At 45.8% G+C, this 13094-nt stretch overlaps 2 protein-coding genes across 2 annotated transcripts; one reads left to right on the top strand and one right to left on the bottom strand.

Moving 5' to 3' along the window:
• Nucleotides 1-420: 420 nt before the first annotated feature.
• LOC122638651 lies at nucleotides 421-1260 on the top strand. The gene has a single exon (XM_043831506.1). The coding sequence runs from the start codon at nucleotides 421-423 to the stop codon at nucleotides 1258-1260; it is 840 nt and encodes a 279-aa protein (XP_043687441.1).
• Nucleotides 1261-7973: 6713 nt separating this feature from the next.
• LOC122640991 (protochlorophyllide reductase, chloroplastic) lies at nucleotides 7974-12844 on the bottom strand. Its single transcript, XM_043834303.1, has 6 exons — nucleotides 12833-12844; nucleotides 10278-10351; nucleotides 10077-10175; nucleotides 8986-9523; nucleotides 8407-8765; nucleotides 7974-8323 (listed from the first exon to the last, which is right to left on the bottom strand). The coding sequence occupies exons 2-6, from the start codon at nucleotides 10329-10331 to the stop codon at nucleotides 8168-8170; spliced, it is 1206 nt and encodes a 401-aa protein (XP_043690238.1). The 5' UTR covers nucleotides 10332-10351; nucleotides 12833-12844; the 3' UTR covers nucleotides 7974-8167.
• Between the last annotated feature and the right edge of the window lie 250 nt (nucleotides 12845-13094).

Here is a 13094-nt window from a genome sequence, read left to right as displayed (position 1 = left end):
ACAGAGGTTGAGCAAAAATACCCCGCCATAGAGAAGCTCTGCTTGGCGCTGTTCGTTTCGTGCAGCAAGCTTAGGTATTACCTCTTGCCAGCCACGGTGGACGTAGTTTGCCAGACTAATATCATCAAGCACATGCTCACACGCCCGATCTCAAGGGGAAGAGTGGGGAAGTGGACACTCGCCCTGACAGAATTCACCCTACAATACGTACCCCAGAAGGCTGTTAAAGGGCAGGCGAATGGGCTACGAATGGGCTGGCCCAAGCCGCATTGGGAATTGGCCTGCTTGACAATAATATGGAAAGTACCTTCGCTATTAAGAGACGCCTAGCCTGACTGGCGCACACCCATTAACCAATATTTGAGCAACCCAGGGCCAAGCTTCGACAGGCAGATTCGTGATAGGGCGACAGGTTACATAATGATCGGCGAGGACTTGTATAAGAAAGGGAAGGATGATTTGTTCCTGAAATGCGTCAGCTTGAATGAGGCCACGCTGGTAATGGCCGAGGTACATGAGGGCATCTGCGGAGCTCACCAAGCGGGTCCCAAGATGAGGTGGTTAATCAGGCGTCATGGTTACCATTGGCCAACAGTAATGTCAGATTATGTCAAATATGCTAAAGGTTGTTGGGCATGTCAGACCCATGGACCGGTGCAACGCCTTCCAGCGGCAGAATTCAACCCTGTAGTGAAACCATGGCCATTTAGAGGATGGGCTATGGACCTGATCAGGAAAATCTCGCCGCCAGCAACACGGGGGCATTGCTTCATCATTGTGGCAACGGATTACTTCACCAAGTGGGTGGAGGCCGTGCCAATGAAGGGAGTCAATCAGACCGAACTAATCCGGTTCTTAAAGTGCCATATCATCCACGGATTCGACCTCCCAAAGACTGTCACTTGTGATAATGGGAGTGTGTTCGTAGGGGATGAAGTGGTCGCATTTATGACTGGGCTAGGGATAATGTTTACTCACTCTACCCCATACTATGCACAAGGCAACGGGCAGGCCGAAGCGAGCAACAAGATCCTTAAGGGGTGCCTATCGAAGGTAGTCGACGATAACCCAAGACAGTGGGTAGACATGCTCTCAGAGGTCCTGTGGGTGTTCAGGACATCTCAACAGACCAACACCGCCACCACACTTTTTGCCCTAACCTATGGTCATGACGCGGTATTGCCAGTGGAGGTAAGCATAAGGTCAGCAAGGTGGCGTTCCAACAGGGACTCTCGCCAACAGCCTACCAAGAGGCCATGATGACCGAGCTTGATGACTTGGAGGAAGAGTATTTGGCTACTCTGGACAGGATGCAGGTCCAGAAGAGGAAGATCGTAGCCATATATAATAGAACGGTCAAACTGAAGCACTTCCAAGAAGGAGATGTTGTCCTAAAGACTGTACTCCCCATTGGGACGAAGGATCCCCGGTTGGGAAAGTGGTCCCCTACATGGGAAGGACCATTTACAATCTGTTAAGTGCTCAAAGACAGGGCGTACAGATTGTAAGACATGGAAGGGAGCGTCCATGTCAGACCTATCAATGGAAAGTTCTTAAAAGCATACCATCCCACGATGTGGGACTTAGGGTGAAATCGGAGAGGGGCAAGTTTCTTCCAAATAGAGCTGTGGGCAAAAGAGAATAGGCTTTACTAGCAAAATACGAAAATGAGACGGCTTAAGCAGGCCGCCTCCACCAAAATGGAAGAACCAAGGACGCCTCCACCAAAATGGAAGAACCAAGGAGTATCACTATTTTTCTAAACAAAACAGAAAGAGGGGGGGGGGGTGGGCACACAGGCCTAACTCAAAAAGTTATGAAGAATGTTGCCCTGGAGTTCATGCCATTTCTGGTCCATCACGTTTAGACGCTCTTTGGCAACAGCCAGGCTTGCTTCATGGCTCGGCCTCAGTGCTCTTTATTCCTTAGCTAGGGCCAGGGCTGTTGATGTCTCGACAGACAGGGTTTCAGAGTCGATGAGCTTTTGCTTGATAGTCTCGCCCAAGGCAATCTTCTCCGCCCGAAGAGTTTCCAGGCGGGCTTCCATTTCTTGTATGTTTTTGTCCAGCTGAGCAAGCTTACCCTGTCCCTCCTTGACCTCATCAACCAGGGCCTTCAGATCATTCTTCAGCTTTCGATAGCGCACGTTCGCAGTATCGATCTCCTTGAGAAGGGCGTCAAAATCCTGAACTTTTTGGAGGACAAGAGGGGCTGAGGTGGTCACGTCAAACATAAAAGCCACTGCCTCATCCAGCCATTCACGGACCGAGGCTGGAAGGTCTGGCAGGGACAGTAGGGTTAGAAGAGCTGTTGCTATCGGCGTCAGACTAGTGCTTTTCACGGCCTCATGAAAGGTGGAACTATAGAAGGAGCGAAGAAGTGCCTTCGCTTCGGTTACTTGAGCTTCATTGGGTTCGGAGACTGAGGCGACGTCGGTCTCTTGATCTTCTTTGGAGGAGCTCAGGTCTGCCAGAAAGGCTTCTATGCCAGGAACCTGAGGCAGGGGGTAGATCAGCATCGGCAAAGCGCAAAGGGATGAAGCACGAATGTAGAAACACATACCGTGGGGGTTATCTCAGGAAGAACTTGACCCCAGGGGGAAGAAGACTTTCGGTCATACAGGGGAGTTTTAGACCCGCTTGGTTTAGCCTCGTCGTACCTGGCGACATCGTCGTCGCCATCCTCTTCCTCGTCGGCCCCCACTTCCTCCATTTCGTCGTCTCCCTCAGGATTACCTTTGGATTTATCTTGCGAGGAGGAGGATCCGGACGTGGAGGAGCTGGCAACAACAACCTAGACAGGTTGGCCTTGGGTAACCAGTTTAGGGTGAGTGCTTGATCGGGTGCGATCCTTGACAGAGAGGGGAGCAGCTGAGGGAGAGGCTGTTGAAGATTGGGGGAGGGCACCCGTAGGCTGACCCATCTGGAACATGCTTGGAAGGGAGACCTGACGCGGGGCAACCTTTGATGGACTGACCATTTTTGGTTTCTTGCTCGATGGAGGAGGCTCTTCTTCTTCGTCCTCCTCATTCTCTTCTTCCACAGTTTCAGAACCTTCCGCGGTCTCCAGAGAGGAACCCTCGTCACTCCGATTGGACTGGCCTGAGGAGGATGAATGAGCCACAGATTTTGCTGTGGCAAAAGAAGGGTTAGTCTAGAAGTTTCTCAGGCTATAAAGAAGAAATAGGATAGGACATGTACTTACCAGCGGCATGTTTGGAGACCATGGCTTTCTTTTGCTTGGGGGCAGCAGATTGATGACCTGCGTCAGAGGCCAAAGGGGGACACCTGCTGCTTTTAAGGCATGACCGAAGAGGCGCCAGGGAGGTGAAGTATGCGTACCACCAGGCGGTGAAGTCTTTGGTCACCATTGGGGCTTTGGCAAAGGATTGCAAACGGAACCGATATAGGACAAGGTTGTTCATGGACAATGCTTGATGGAGTTCGGCCACGAAAGAATAAACCATTCGATCTAGCTCGTAGTTGGTAAACGAATAGTAATTCGGGCAAGGAATGGCCTGGCGATGACCAAACTGGCGCGCACAAAAATGAGGATTGTACGTCTCAAAGCCACATGAGTTGTTGCCCGAAGGCTCTAAGGTCAGCCCGACGTGGAGGTCCCGACAGACAAGGAATTTGGCCCACAGGTCTGGCTCAGAGGAAGGGCACTCGATGGCCAGCCGGAGCCATTCTGGAATAGCCTCCCCTGTACGATAAGGGAGGAAGGAGCTGTCGCCAGAGTCGGGCTCAAAGGAACAAAAGAACTCATAATACTCGTGAAGGGACTTCAGGTCAAGATGAGGGTATGAGGCGAACAGGTAGCCGCCACAGGACAGACCGGGAGTGGTGAAGTGATGGTATACATCTCCACAAAGTGGGTGAGAAGCCACATCTGGAGGAACCAGAACGGGCCACCACCATAATTGAAATCGGACTCAATGACATCATTACAGGCACAAAAAAGGGCAGCCAGGACTATGGAGGCCAGGTCAATCACACGACCTTGCCCTAGGGCATTGGCCAGGCAGAGACAGGTCTTCGCAATTTTGTTGGACCGGACGCAGAGGACATAGCGGCAAATCCATACTAGAAAGAAAGTGGTGAGTTCCCTGGTCTCGACGGAGCCACGGGTCTGCCAGTAAGTCTGAAGGTAAAAGGAGTAACTGGCGGACTTGGAAAATTCAAGGCCATGTTTGATCTCATGCTTGCTGGCATCAAGCAGACCGCGCGAGGAGCCATTGAATTCCTCGCCCACAGCCTTCAGGCCAGTAAGTGCCTCGACATCCAGGAGCGTGGGAGCTAGCATCCCGAAATGAAAATGGAAGGTATTAGTGGACCGCGACCAGAATTGGAGCGCAACCTAAAGCAGAGGACGGTAAGGGGATACCGGAGTGGTAGAAAGTTGGACGGCATGGGAAATTCCAAGCTTATTCAATAGCTTAGACTGGTCACAGGCAACCCTATCTACCAGGTCTTCCAGTCTGGGAGGTGATGGGGCCACAGGCGCGAGAAAGCTTTGTCCTTGAGGTGCAAGGGTTCAGGGGTTTGAGAGAGCAGTTGCTCCCAGTCATTTTTTGGAAAACCTGAGATACCGTGGGGATGGGAAATGAAGGCTGGACCCAACCTAAAGACAGTAGGCTCGAAACAGGGAATCTGGATGTCGATCATGACGGAGGACAACAAAAGTGACCGTTTCTATGCAAGGAGTTCTTCCGCTTCATCCATCGGCGTTGGGGTTTTCTTCTTGGCCATCGTATTGGGAAGGAAGAGCAGGACGAGATGGCAAAGGTGGTAAGGAGCTGGTTAAGAGCAGAAGAGGGAGAATGGAGGGCTCTCGAGAAGTAGCGACAATTTATGAGGGGCTGGAATTTATGCCATCATGATGGCGCCAGGGTTTGAATTTTAAAAACCCTAACGGCCCGAGGAGATGGAACGACGTCGGGGTTTTCGCGCAACAGGGCAGCTCAGTTAGGCTGCCGTTTCTGTCACAACCCTTCCTGAGCTTGAGCCACGTGGCATCGCCTAGGAGGATTGTGAGGGGCATTGTTTGCGGCCCAAATTAATTGGTTTTGATGCGAGTGGGCCAGGCGTGGACCAGGGCCAAGCCATCATCATTGGGCCAAAGGAGGCACAACAGCGCAACCACGATCTAGCAGTTGGGGGGCTAAGCCACATGCCAGGGGGTAGAAGTCATCCAACGCAGGTCTGCATTCCATGAGGAATGAAGGCGATGGAGCTAGAGGTGGGACCCACCATTTCTGCAGCGGTTGGGGCGTGGTGATCCACATGGCAGTTCCCGGTTGGAGCCTGAGAGATATGGGCTGAAGAGAAGGGCCTAGGGGGGAATGGTTGGCAGATTGGTAACCGTCGGTGCCTGTCCTTTATAAGGATGGAGGCAGATCTGAAAAGTACACACAAGAACCAGACACACATCTCGCACTTCTTTTTTTTTTGCTTTCTTCATTTGCCATTTACGTTTTTTTTCTACTAGCTTAGCATTTCGAGATTGAGGGAATGTACAGCCGCATGCTGAAGGCTGCAAGGCTACGCGCGCAAGGCCTATGCTTGTATCGGGTATGATTGGCTAATGTGATTCCTGTTTCAGTCTTGTTATTCTTCTTTGTAGTATAGTTGTTTATTTCATTCATAAGGCTGTAGTATTTCATGCTTAAGTGTGGTTGGCTTAACCCAAAAGACCTTAGAGCTACTCAGGCAGGAGGGAGACCTACTAGCCTGGCAAGGAGTCAGATTGGGCTGTTTTCAGCCTCGTTTGGACCTGCGCAAAGGTCCTGGCACGCCTGCGCTATTCGCACCTCGTGCGGAGTCCCACGTGTGAGTGTTTGGGAGTTTTTTCATCAACAGTTATGTAACAATTGCCTACCAACAAGCTTGGGTTTTCAAGGTTAAATACTATTATCCTTTTTTATATAATAGAAATATTATTTATTTATTAGGAAAAAGAACACTACTTGGTCGCGTGGTCCCTACAGCTTGACAGAAGAGTGTGAAATTATCTCCCCACCATCCATGAAAATATCTTACCTATGTTGATGTTGTTGTGCATGTTCTCATTCGCCCTATGCTGATGTACGGACTAAAATACCAAACAACGATCTCTTGCCCTTATTTGATTGGAATTCTCTTTCAAACAATAGGGGATGCATGGTTTTTCGTCTTGTAGAGGGCATAGTTGGTAATGAAAAAAATAATGTATCATACATTAGGGAAAATGATACACACACTAACTGAGTGTAATAGAATCTTACACACTAACACCTTATTGACCGTCGAATAGAGCAAAAGATATCTCAATCATTCATTGCCACAATTGTAGCATCTCCCACGATCCATCGCCATTCTGAAAGTACCCTCTACATCCTCCGTCTCCACCACCACCTCCCCCTTTCTCATAGTCCACAGCATCGCCGGAAAATGCTCCCTCTGACCCTCCCTGCCTCCCATGATCTTTTCTCCCCCTATTTTTTTTGTTTGATTTGGTTAGGCCTTCCTCATTGGGTGACTCTAGCAATAACTTGGAAGAGGAGGGTTGCAACTTGCAATGGCAAGAACTTGTGTTTTTTAATCATATGCATGGACCAGTATTTTTCATTTTCCTGACCACCTCATCCCCTTTCCCTACACATTGACATTCTTTAAATGCACAGGCCTAATACAATACAGAAAGGGAGGGAGGAACTCTGAAGCAGTTAGAGGGATGATGAGGCTTACATGCATTGCTCTGAAACTCAACTTTAGAATCAGAATTCAGAATAAAAGAAATTTGGGGTAACATCACCAACAAGAGCAGCAGCTTTTGGAGAAGGGTGGTCATTTGAATCAATCACATTCTTTGCAACAACATCCATGAAAAAACCCAATAAAAAAATTACGAAAGCCCAACAAAACAAATACAATTTCTCTATCAATCTCTACCTTACCACACTCAACCGTTTGTATCTGCAAACAAAATTAGGGGTTTGCCCCATTCTGCAATCTACAAGTGTAGACACTTCATTTGTCACTCTCAATAACTCTCATAATAATGATGAACGAGTGTTTGGGAATTATGGGAAAGTTCGATTTTGTAATTTGAGAGGTTTCTTGTAATCTTGAAGATGTCAGGAATCAATTTAGTAAAATCATAAAAATGCTCTTATAGGATTGATTAGGTTAAAATATATTTAAAAGTCTTTAAAATCCATTTAAGTTTCCAATTAAATTGATTTTCGTATTGAATATCTTTCTACTTAAAATTGGTTTGAAAATGAGTTTATATACACACGTAATTCGGAAAAGATTATATTTTAGTCGTGTGGGACCCACTTTGAATATACTTTTTTGTTAACCAAATTAGTCCCTAATACTGAAACTTGAATTTGAGGTTTTCAATGAGAGAATTAGCTCTTCTTTTGAGTTGTGCATGCTCTCCACCCCAATATTCCGGTTCTTCATCTTATATAACGTCTCTTCACCTTTTACTTGGATTTAAATTCATTTCATTATGTAGTTTAATTATATTTCTTATGTGAAGATGTATGTGTTGCTATTACATCTCTCACCTCCCGTGAAATGAAAAATCCCACCGCTCTCCTCCAACTGTGGCGGGAGCTGGAGGATGTAACCCAGCCAAAATAGGGGAGTTTGGGTCATTTCACAGGCAGGACCCCCCTTTGAAATGACCAAACCCCATGTTTTGGCTGGGCTGGATCCTCCAGCTCCCTCCATGGGTGGAGGAAAGCCAGGTCCCCTACATGCGGTCTCATTGGCCCCCTCATTGGTGCATGGCCATGCAGCCTTGCGGAGATCTCCAATTAAAAAAAAGGGAATTGGTGTGCCAATTCTGGCTGATCCAGGTAGAATCGAATCGGAATCAGCCTACTTGACTAGGATCTCAAGCATCCACTATATTAATTCCAAACATGATTATGGAGCTAATACACATTTCCAGTTCATGCTGTCCAAGATTGTTAAGAATTTTGTAAAAGGAACCGAGTGATTTTATTGTCTCCAGGCAATTCAAAATTTTCTACTTCAACAAAGAGGAATTTTGCATACAAGAGCACACAGACATTCATGGTGAGCATAATCATCTGGAGCTAAATGTTTCTTGGTCCCCCTTTCAAGGCGAAGATCCACCAGTAAGAGAAACCTCATCCCCGGTTGTTCATTCAAGCCAAACCAACAAGCTTCTCGCTGACCTCCCACACCTTCCTTGCCTTCTCTACATCACTGGCTTCTTGGGACAGCTGGTTCTCAAAGGAAGCTGAGTCCTTGTTCCAGCTCCAGTAGACTCCTGACTTGGTCAGGCTTGGATCACTCACAACCTGAATAAGAAACCAAAAATTGAGTTTAAGATTGATGCTCTTGAACTTATGATTGTTACAGTGAGTATAGATCTTTTACTGACCTGTGCAAGTCTCTTGCCAGCTTCCTCTTCAGAGACATAGCCTTTTGTGATGTACTTCTGGAAGGGAGGAAAGAGAAGCCTAAACATGGGAATGTGTTCCCTAAACAAGCCTGTTGTAGCAATGCAACCAGGGTAGAGGGATGCAAAGGTAATGCCGGTCTCCTCATGGAAACGCCTGTGGAACTCCTGCATGGTAAGCATGTTGCAGACCTTGCTGTCCTTGTAGGCTTTGGCCCCATCAAAATCTCCTCCATCAATCATAGCTGAGGTGTTGAGGCCATTCAAACCTCCAGCAAGTCCCCTGAGGTCCCCAAGGTTAGCCTTTGGAGGTACATTCCCAGCCAAGGTGTTTGTGTTTCCTAAAATCACAACGAAGTACAGAAATCACAATCAGTGTCTTTGTTTAACTAGGGATGTCGTAGAGGGTCTTGGGTCTTTGGTTTTTGGTTCCATGCAAAAGCAATAAAATCCCACATCGAATGTGAATAACCAAGGACTTGGGCACCCTCTCTTTAATGGATAGTTTTTAAGGATGAGTTCTACCCAAGTCCCAACACTTATGACTGTGAAAGTTAGTACCTGTAATTGAACCAACAATTATGAGACGCTTTGACGGGTAATCTGACCCCTTCAGGTCATCCAGCAGCAATCGAGATAGGAGGAAGTGTCCAAGGTGGTTAATTCCCACACTCAGCTCAAAACCTTCCGCGGTGAATGTAGGCTCCTTCGCAGTGGGTAGGTAGACAGCAGCATTGCAGACCAATACATCAAGTGGCCTCCCTGATCTCCTGAAGTTATCAACAAACTGTCGGACACTGTCAAGGGAGGCAAGATCCAGGTGCATGATGGTATAATTCTCCTTAGTAATGCCGGCTGATTTTGCAGCTCTCTCAGCCTTGAGGAAGTCCCTGCAGGCCATAATTACATGCCATTTCCCTGTTTCTGCCAAAGCCTTGGCTGTGGCAAGACCCAAACCTGATGAGGCTCCAGTGACTATCACACTCCCCTTTCTCAAGGTTTTCTTCCCTTCTGGTGTGGCCCTGTTTATTGCCGGAGTTGTTACTGCCGTCTGAGCTCTGACAGCTCCAACTGATTGCTTGTTTTGATTGAATTCCCTCTGCAAGTTAATTTCATTGATATCATGGATAGACAAACCAAAGCCAAGTGATGCAAGGAACACAATTAGGCAATACCAAAATACTCTTGTGTTCTAGTGATGCAAGCTCTGGGCATAACTAAACTCTAACACCTGAGGATTAAACAGCCATTCTTTCCTCGTTACATTCATGAATTCTCTCCTTCTAATGAGGTAGGTTTTCATACTTTGAGACTGTATCTGAGGTTCATATATTCACTACAACTATGGCCCATTCCAGAGTCTGAATTCACTCTTTCCCCCCCTTTAATGGATAGTCTAAAATCTGAATTCACAACTTAAATAACAGATTCATCTCATATGATGGTTGTCACTTTATGAATTTTGCTTTTCCAGCCACCAATTATTTTTCTTATAAATTTTAAAACCACTGTTCCTTTACATTTGAAGATTCCCAACAGTAAGAAACAAGTTCCATCTTTCCCCATTGTGGGGCTTAACTTTTTAATTTCTGAAACCAGAAGCAATTGCATACAAGTACAAGAAAAGCAGAAAAGAAATTGAAATGTGGTACCTTTGTTCTTATGGATTGAGGCTTGAAATCAGATTTGAGATGGTCAGAGAGTGAAATCCCAAAGAAACCCGTGTCCTTCAGAGATACATTGGACTTGCCCTGCAAACATTCATCAAAAAAGAACAAAAAGAACCCAGATGAATTAGTAGAATGCAAAAGAAGAATTAAAGATAAAGGGTACCCAGGAATTAGTTAGCAGACCTCTTTGTTGACAGAGAAAGCAGAGGGAAGGAAAGAAGCAGCCTGGAGAGCCATGGGCGATCCTATCAGTAGTTCTGTGTCGACCTTGAGACGGTGAGAGTGAGATGAGGGAATGAGGAGCTGCAAATTGAATTTATGTATTTATACAGGAAAGATTTGAAGGAGGTGGAACCGTTAAGGCACGGGAGAGCAGATAGGATAGATATATGAGCAAACAAATCAAGTCTGAAGGTTGCTCTGCAATTTGCAGAGAGGGATATGGTGGACCGTGGGGGAAGGGGAGGATAAGGTAATTATCGCCGGAGAACCTCCACGTCGGCTTCTTCCACCCAATCAGATTTTGTGTTTCGGATTTCCTTCTGAGATTTTTTTGCTTTCTTCTTCTTTGGATTACTTTGGTCGGAACGGTTGAGACTTTAGAGAAAGATATTATAAATGGTGGGCCTCTTTTTCTGGGCTCAACGCCCGAAGAGATACGATGCAGCGTGGGGCGTCCCATAATTATTGGCCCAACTAGACAACGGACAGCGAGGGAGGGAGAGATAGAGAGAGATATCATGTGATGTGATTAGATTATCTAGTCGTTCCATGTCAGCAAAATCTTGATAACAAGAGGTTGCCAACGTGGACCCTCTTATATACTTACAATCATCTTGTTCTTCTTTCTGACTTGGCATTCCATGACACTTTATTGTCGATTCAGCAAGACCGTTTTGGTATATTCCTTGTATTCGCAAATAATAAGGTGAATTAAACAATTATGGTTTGGTAATTTCAGCATTGGTCCGGTTTTTCGTTTGACGTATATGGGCCAACATGATAACACTTTTGTTTCTCTATTTCTTTGTTTTTAATTCTTGGGAACAAAAAAATAAGAGAAATCTGTTTGGCAACATCGGTTCATTTTTTTGTTCCTGGGAATAAACTGGGACAAAAAAGTTGCTGAAAAATAGAAAAAAAAAAGCTTCAATTTGAAGCTTCTCTGTCCTAGACACACAAGGAATAAATAAGAGGGGGGAGTTGTTCTTTAATGAGTTCATGCTTAATTTGATGGGCAAAGAAGTAATTTCATGTTCAAATTAAAACACCACCTCTAATGCAACTTCAACCACCACCATCGACGCCGTCACTACCTCCACCACTACCGTCACTACCTCCACCACTACCTCCACCGCCACCACCACCATCACCCCCACCTCCACCAAATTATTGGGTATTTAGTGACATTTTTTTAATTTTATAGAAGTTCTAGAAATAGAAATGATTGTGCATAACAAACGCGTTTATGTTTCCCTTTGGGCCTAGAAATAGAAATTATTATGTGTTACCAAACGTGTTTTTTTGCCCAAAAATTTGGCCCAATAACAGAAATCATTTTTGGAATAGAATTATGGCCCAAAAATAGAAGTGTTATCATGCAGGTCCTATATAGGGATGTAAACGGATCGGATTCGGCTCGGATAGTGCTATATCCGCATCCGCATCCGATTAGCTTTCGGACGGATTCGGATAGTGCTAAACGGATACGGACACGGATACGGATCGGATATTTTATCCGTTTACATGTAAATATAACTTTTCGGATAGCTATAGCCTATCCGTATCCGTATCCGTTTAGCTTTCGGACGGATTCGGATAGTGCTAAACGGATACGGACACGAATTCGGAAACGGATTTCGGCTATTCATTTACATCCCTAGTCCTATATGTATGCAAAATTATTAAAAAGATATATTTTTTTTAAGTTTTGGTATGGTATTGGGTTATATCGGTTTGGTTCGGACTGGTTTAACTGGTTCATGCTAGATTTTGACATCTATACCCGTTTCCATTTACAAAAGAACCTTGAATGTTTGAAGAGGTAAGTCATGTTTCAAGGCCTTCTCGACTCTTAGATTGGAATCTCATTGATTTCTCTCTCTCTCTCTCTAGGAATAGGAAAGATAAATTATATGGAAAAAAAGATTTTTGTTCGGGAGTGTAGCCTATGCTAACGCCCCCTTGTGTTTATCTCTCTCCTCCCATCCCCTGAACTGACCTCTCTACCCCATGAAAATTTTTTTTTAAGGGTAGTCATTGGGTGTTTCCTAGTGGCGTCCCTAGAGGAAACACTCCCATATTATATTTTACCCCCTCTATCTGTAGGCCAATGGATTTTAACTAAAGTCCTTGTTACAATCAGCTAAGACCCTCATCGAGTATGTTGGGACTTGGGGATCTTTATCGCCCCCAGTACTAGGGGCATCCTGTGCTCATCGTGCGGCGTAGCACGATCCATGTGTGCACAGTGGGGCCTACTGTGCACACATCGATAATGCTGCACAGCACGATGCGCACTGGACCGCCCCTGGTACTTGAGGCGATAATTTTCCTGAGACTTGGACTTTGGAGTTAGAGAGCTATAGTCTCACATTGGTTTGTTTAAATCCTTGGTGCCGTCGTGCACTTGAGGATCTTATTTCACTTAATACTTTCAAGATTTTGGGTTGGACCCTCCAACAAGCTTCACTTTCCTGCAAATTTCCCCCTCAACTTTAACACAACCTTTGAAGGACAAGAATTTGAAAACATCACCACCATTGAGGCCTTTGGCCCTTGACCAAAAATAAACACCAATGATTTAATAAAGGAGTGGGCCTCTGGGCTCTAGGCCCAGCCTAATGGGCTGAATGGCAGAGTGGGTGGTCAATATGACTAGTTTGGGCCTAACATGAGTTATTGAGTTTGCATAATCGCTAGGGAAGCACATTGGATTGTTCACCACACATGAACCTGTGCTTTTAGTAGAGATGAAGCACACTAGTAAGCTTGAAATCA

This window comes from Telopea speciosissima, chromosome 9 (assembly GCF_018873765.1).
Source record: "Telopea speciosissima isolate NSW1024214 ecotype Mountain lineage chromosome 9, Tspe_v1, whole genome shotgun sequence".
Lineage (NCBI taxonomy): Eukaryota > Viridiplantae > Streptophyta > Magnoliopsida > Proteales > Proteaceae > Telopea > Telopea speciosissima.
Note: the sequence above shows the minus strand (reverse complement) of the source record. Positions and strands in the feature narration are given on the sequence as shown.

Coding starts and splice junctions, on each gene's coding strand:
- LOC122638651 (XM_043831506.1), top strand. CDS start 421: ATGATCGGCGAGGACTTGTATAAGAAAGGGAAGGATGATTTGTTCCTG.
- LOC122640991 (XM_043834303.1), bottom strand. CDS start 10,331: ATGGCTCTCCAGGCTGCTTCTTTCCTTCCCTCTGCTTTCTCTGTCAAC. Junction 10,176..10,277: donor CTTTCTCTGTCAACAAAGAG/GTCTGCTAACTA, acceptor GAATGTTTGCAG/GGCAAGTCCAATGTATCTCT. Junction 8,324..8,406: donor CTGGCAAGAGACTTGCACAG/GTCAGTAAAAGA, acceptor TTTCTTATTCAG/GTTGTGAGTGATCCAAGCCT.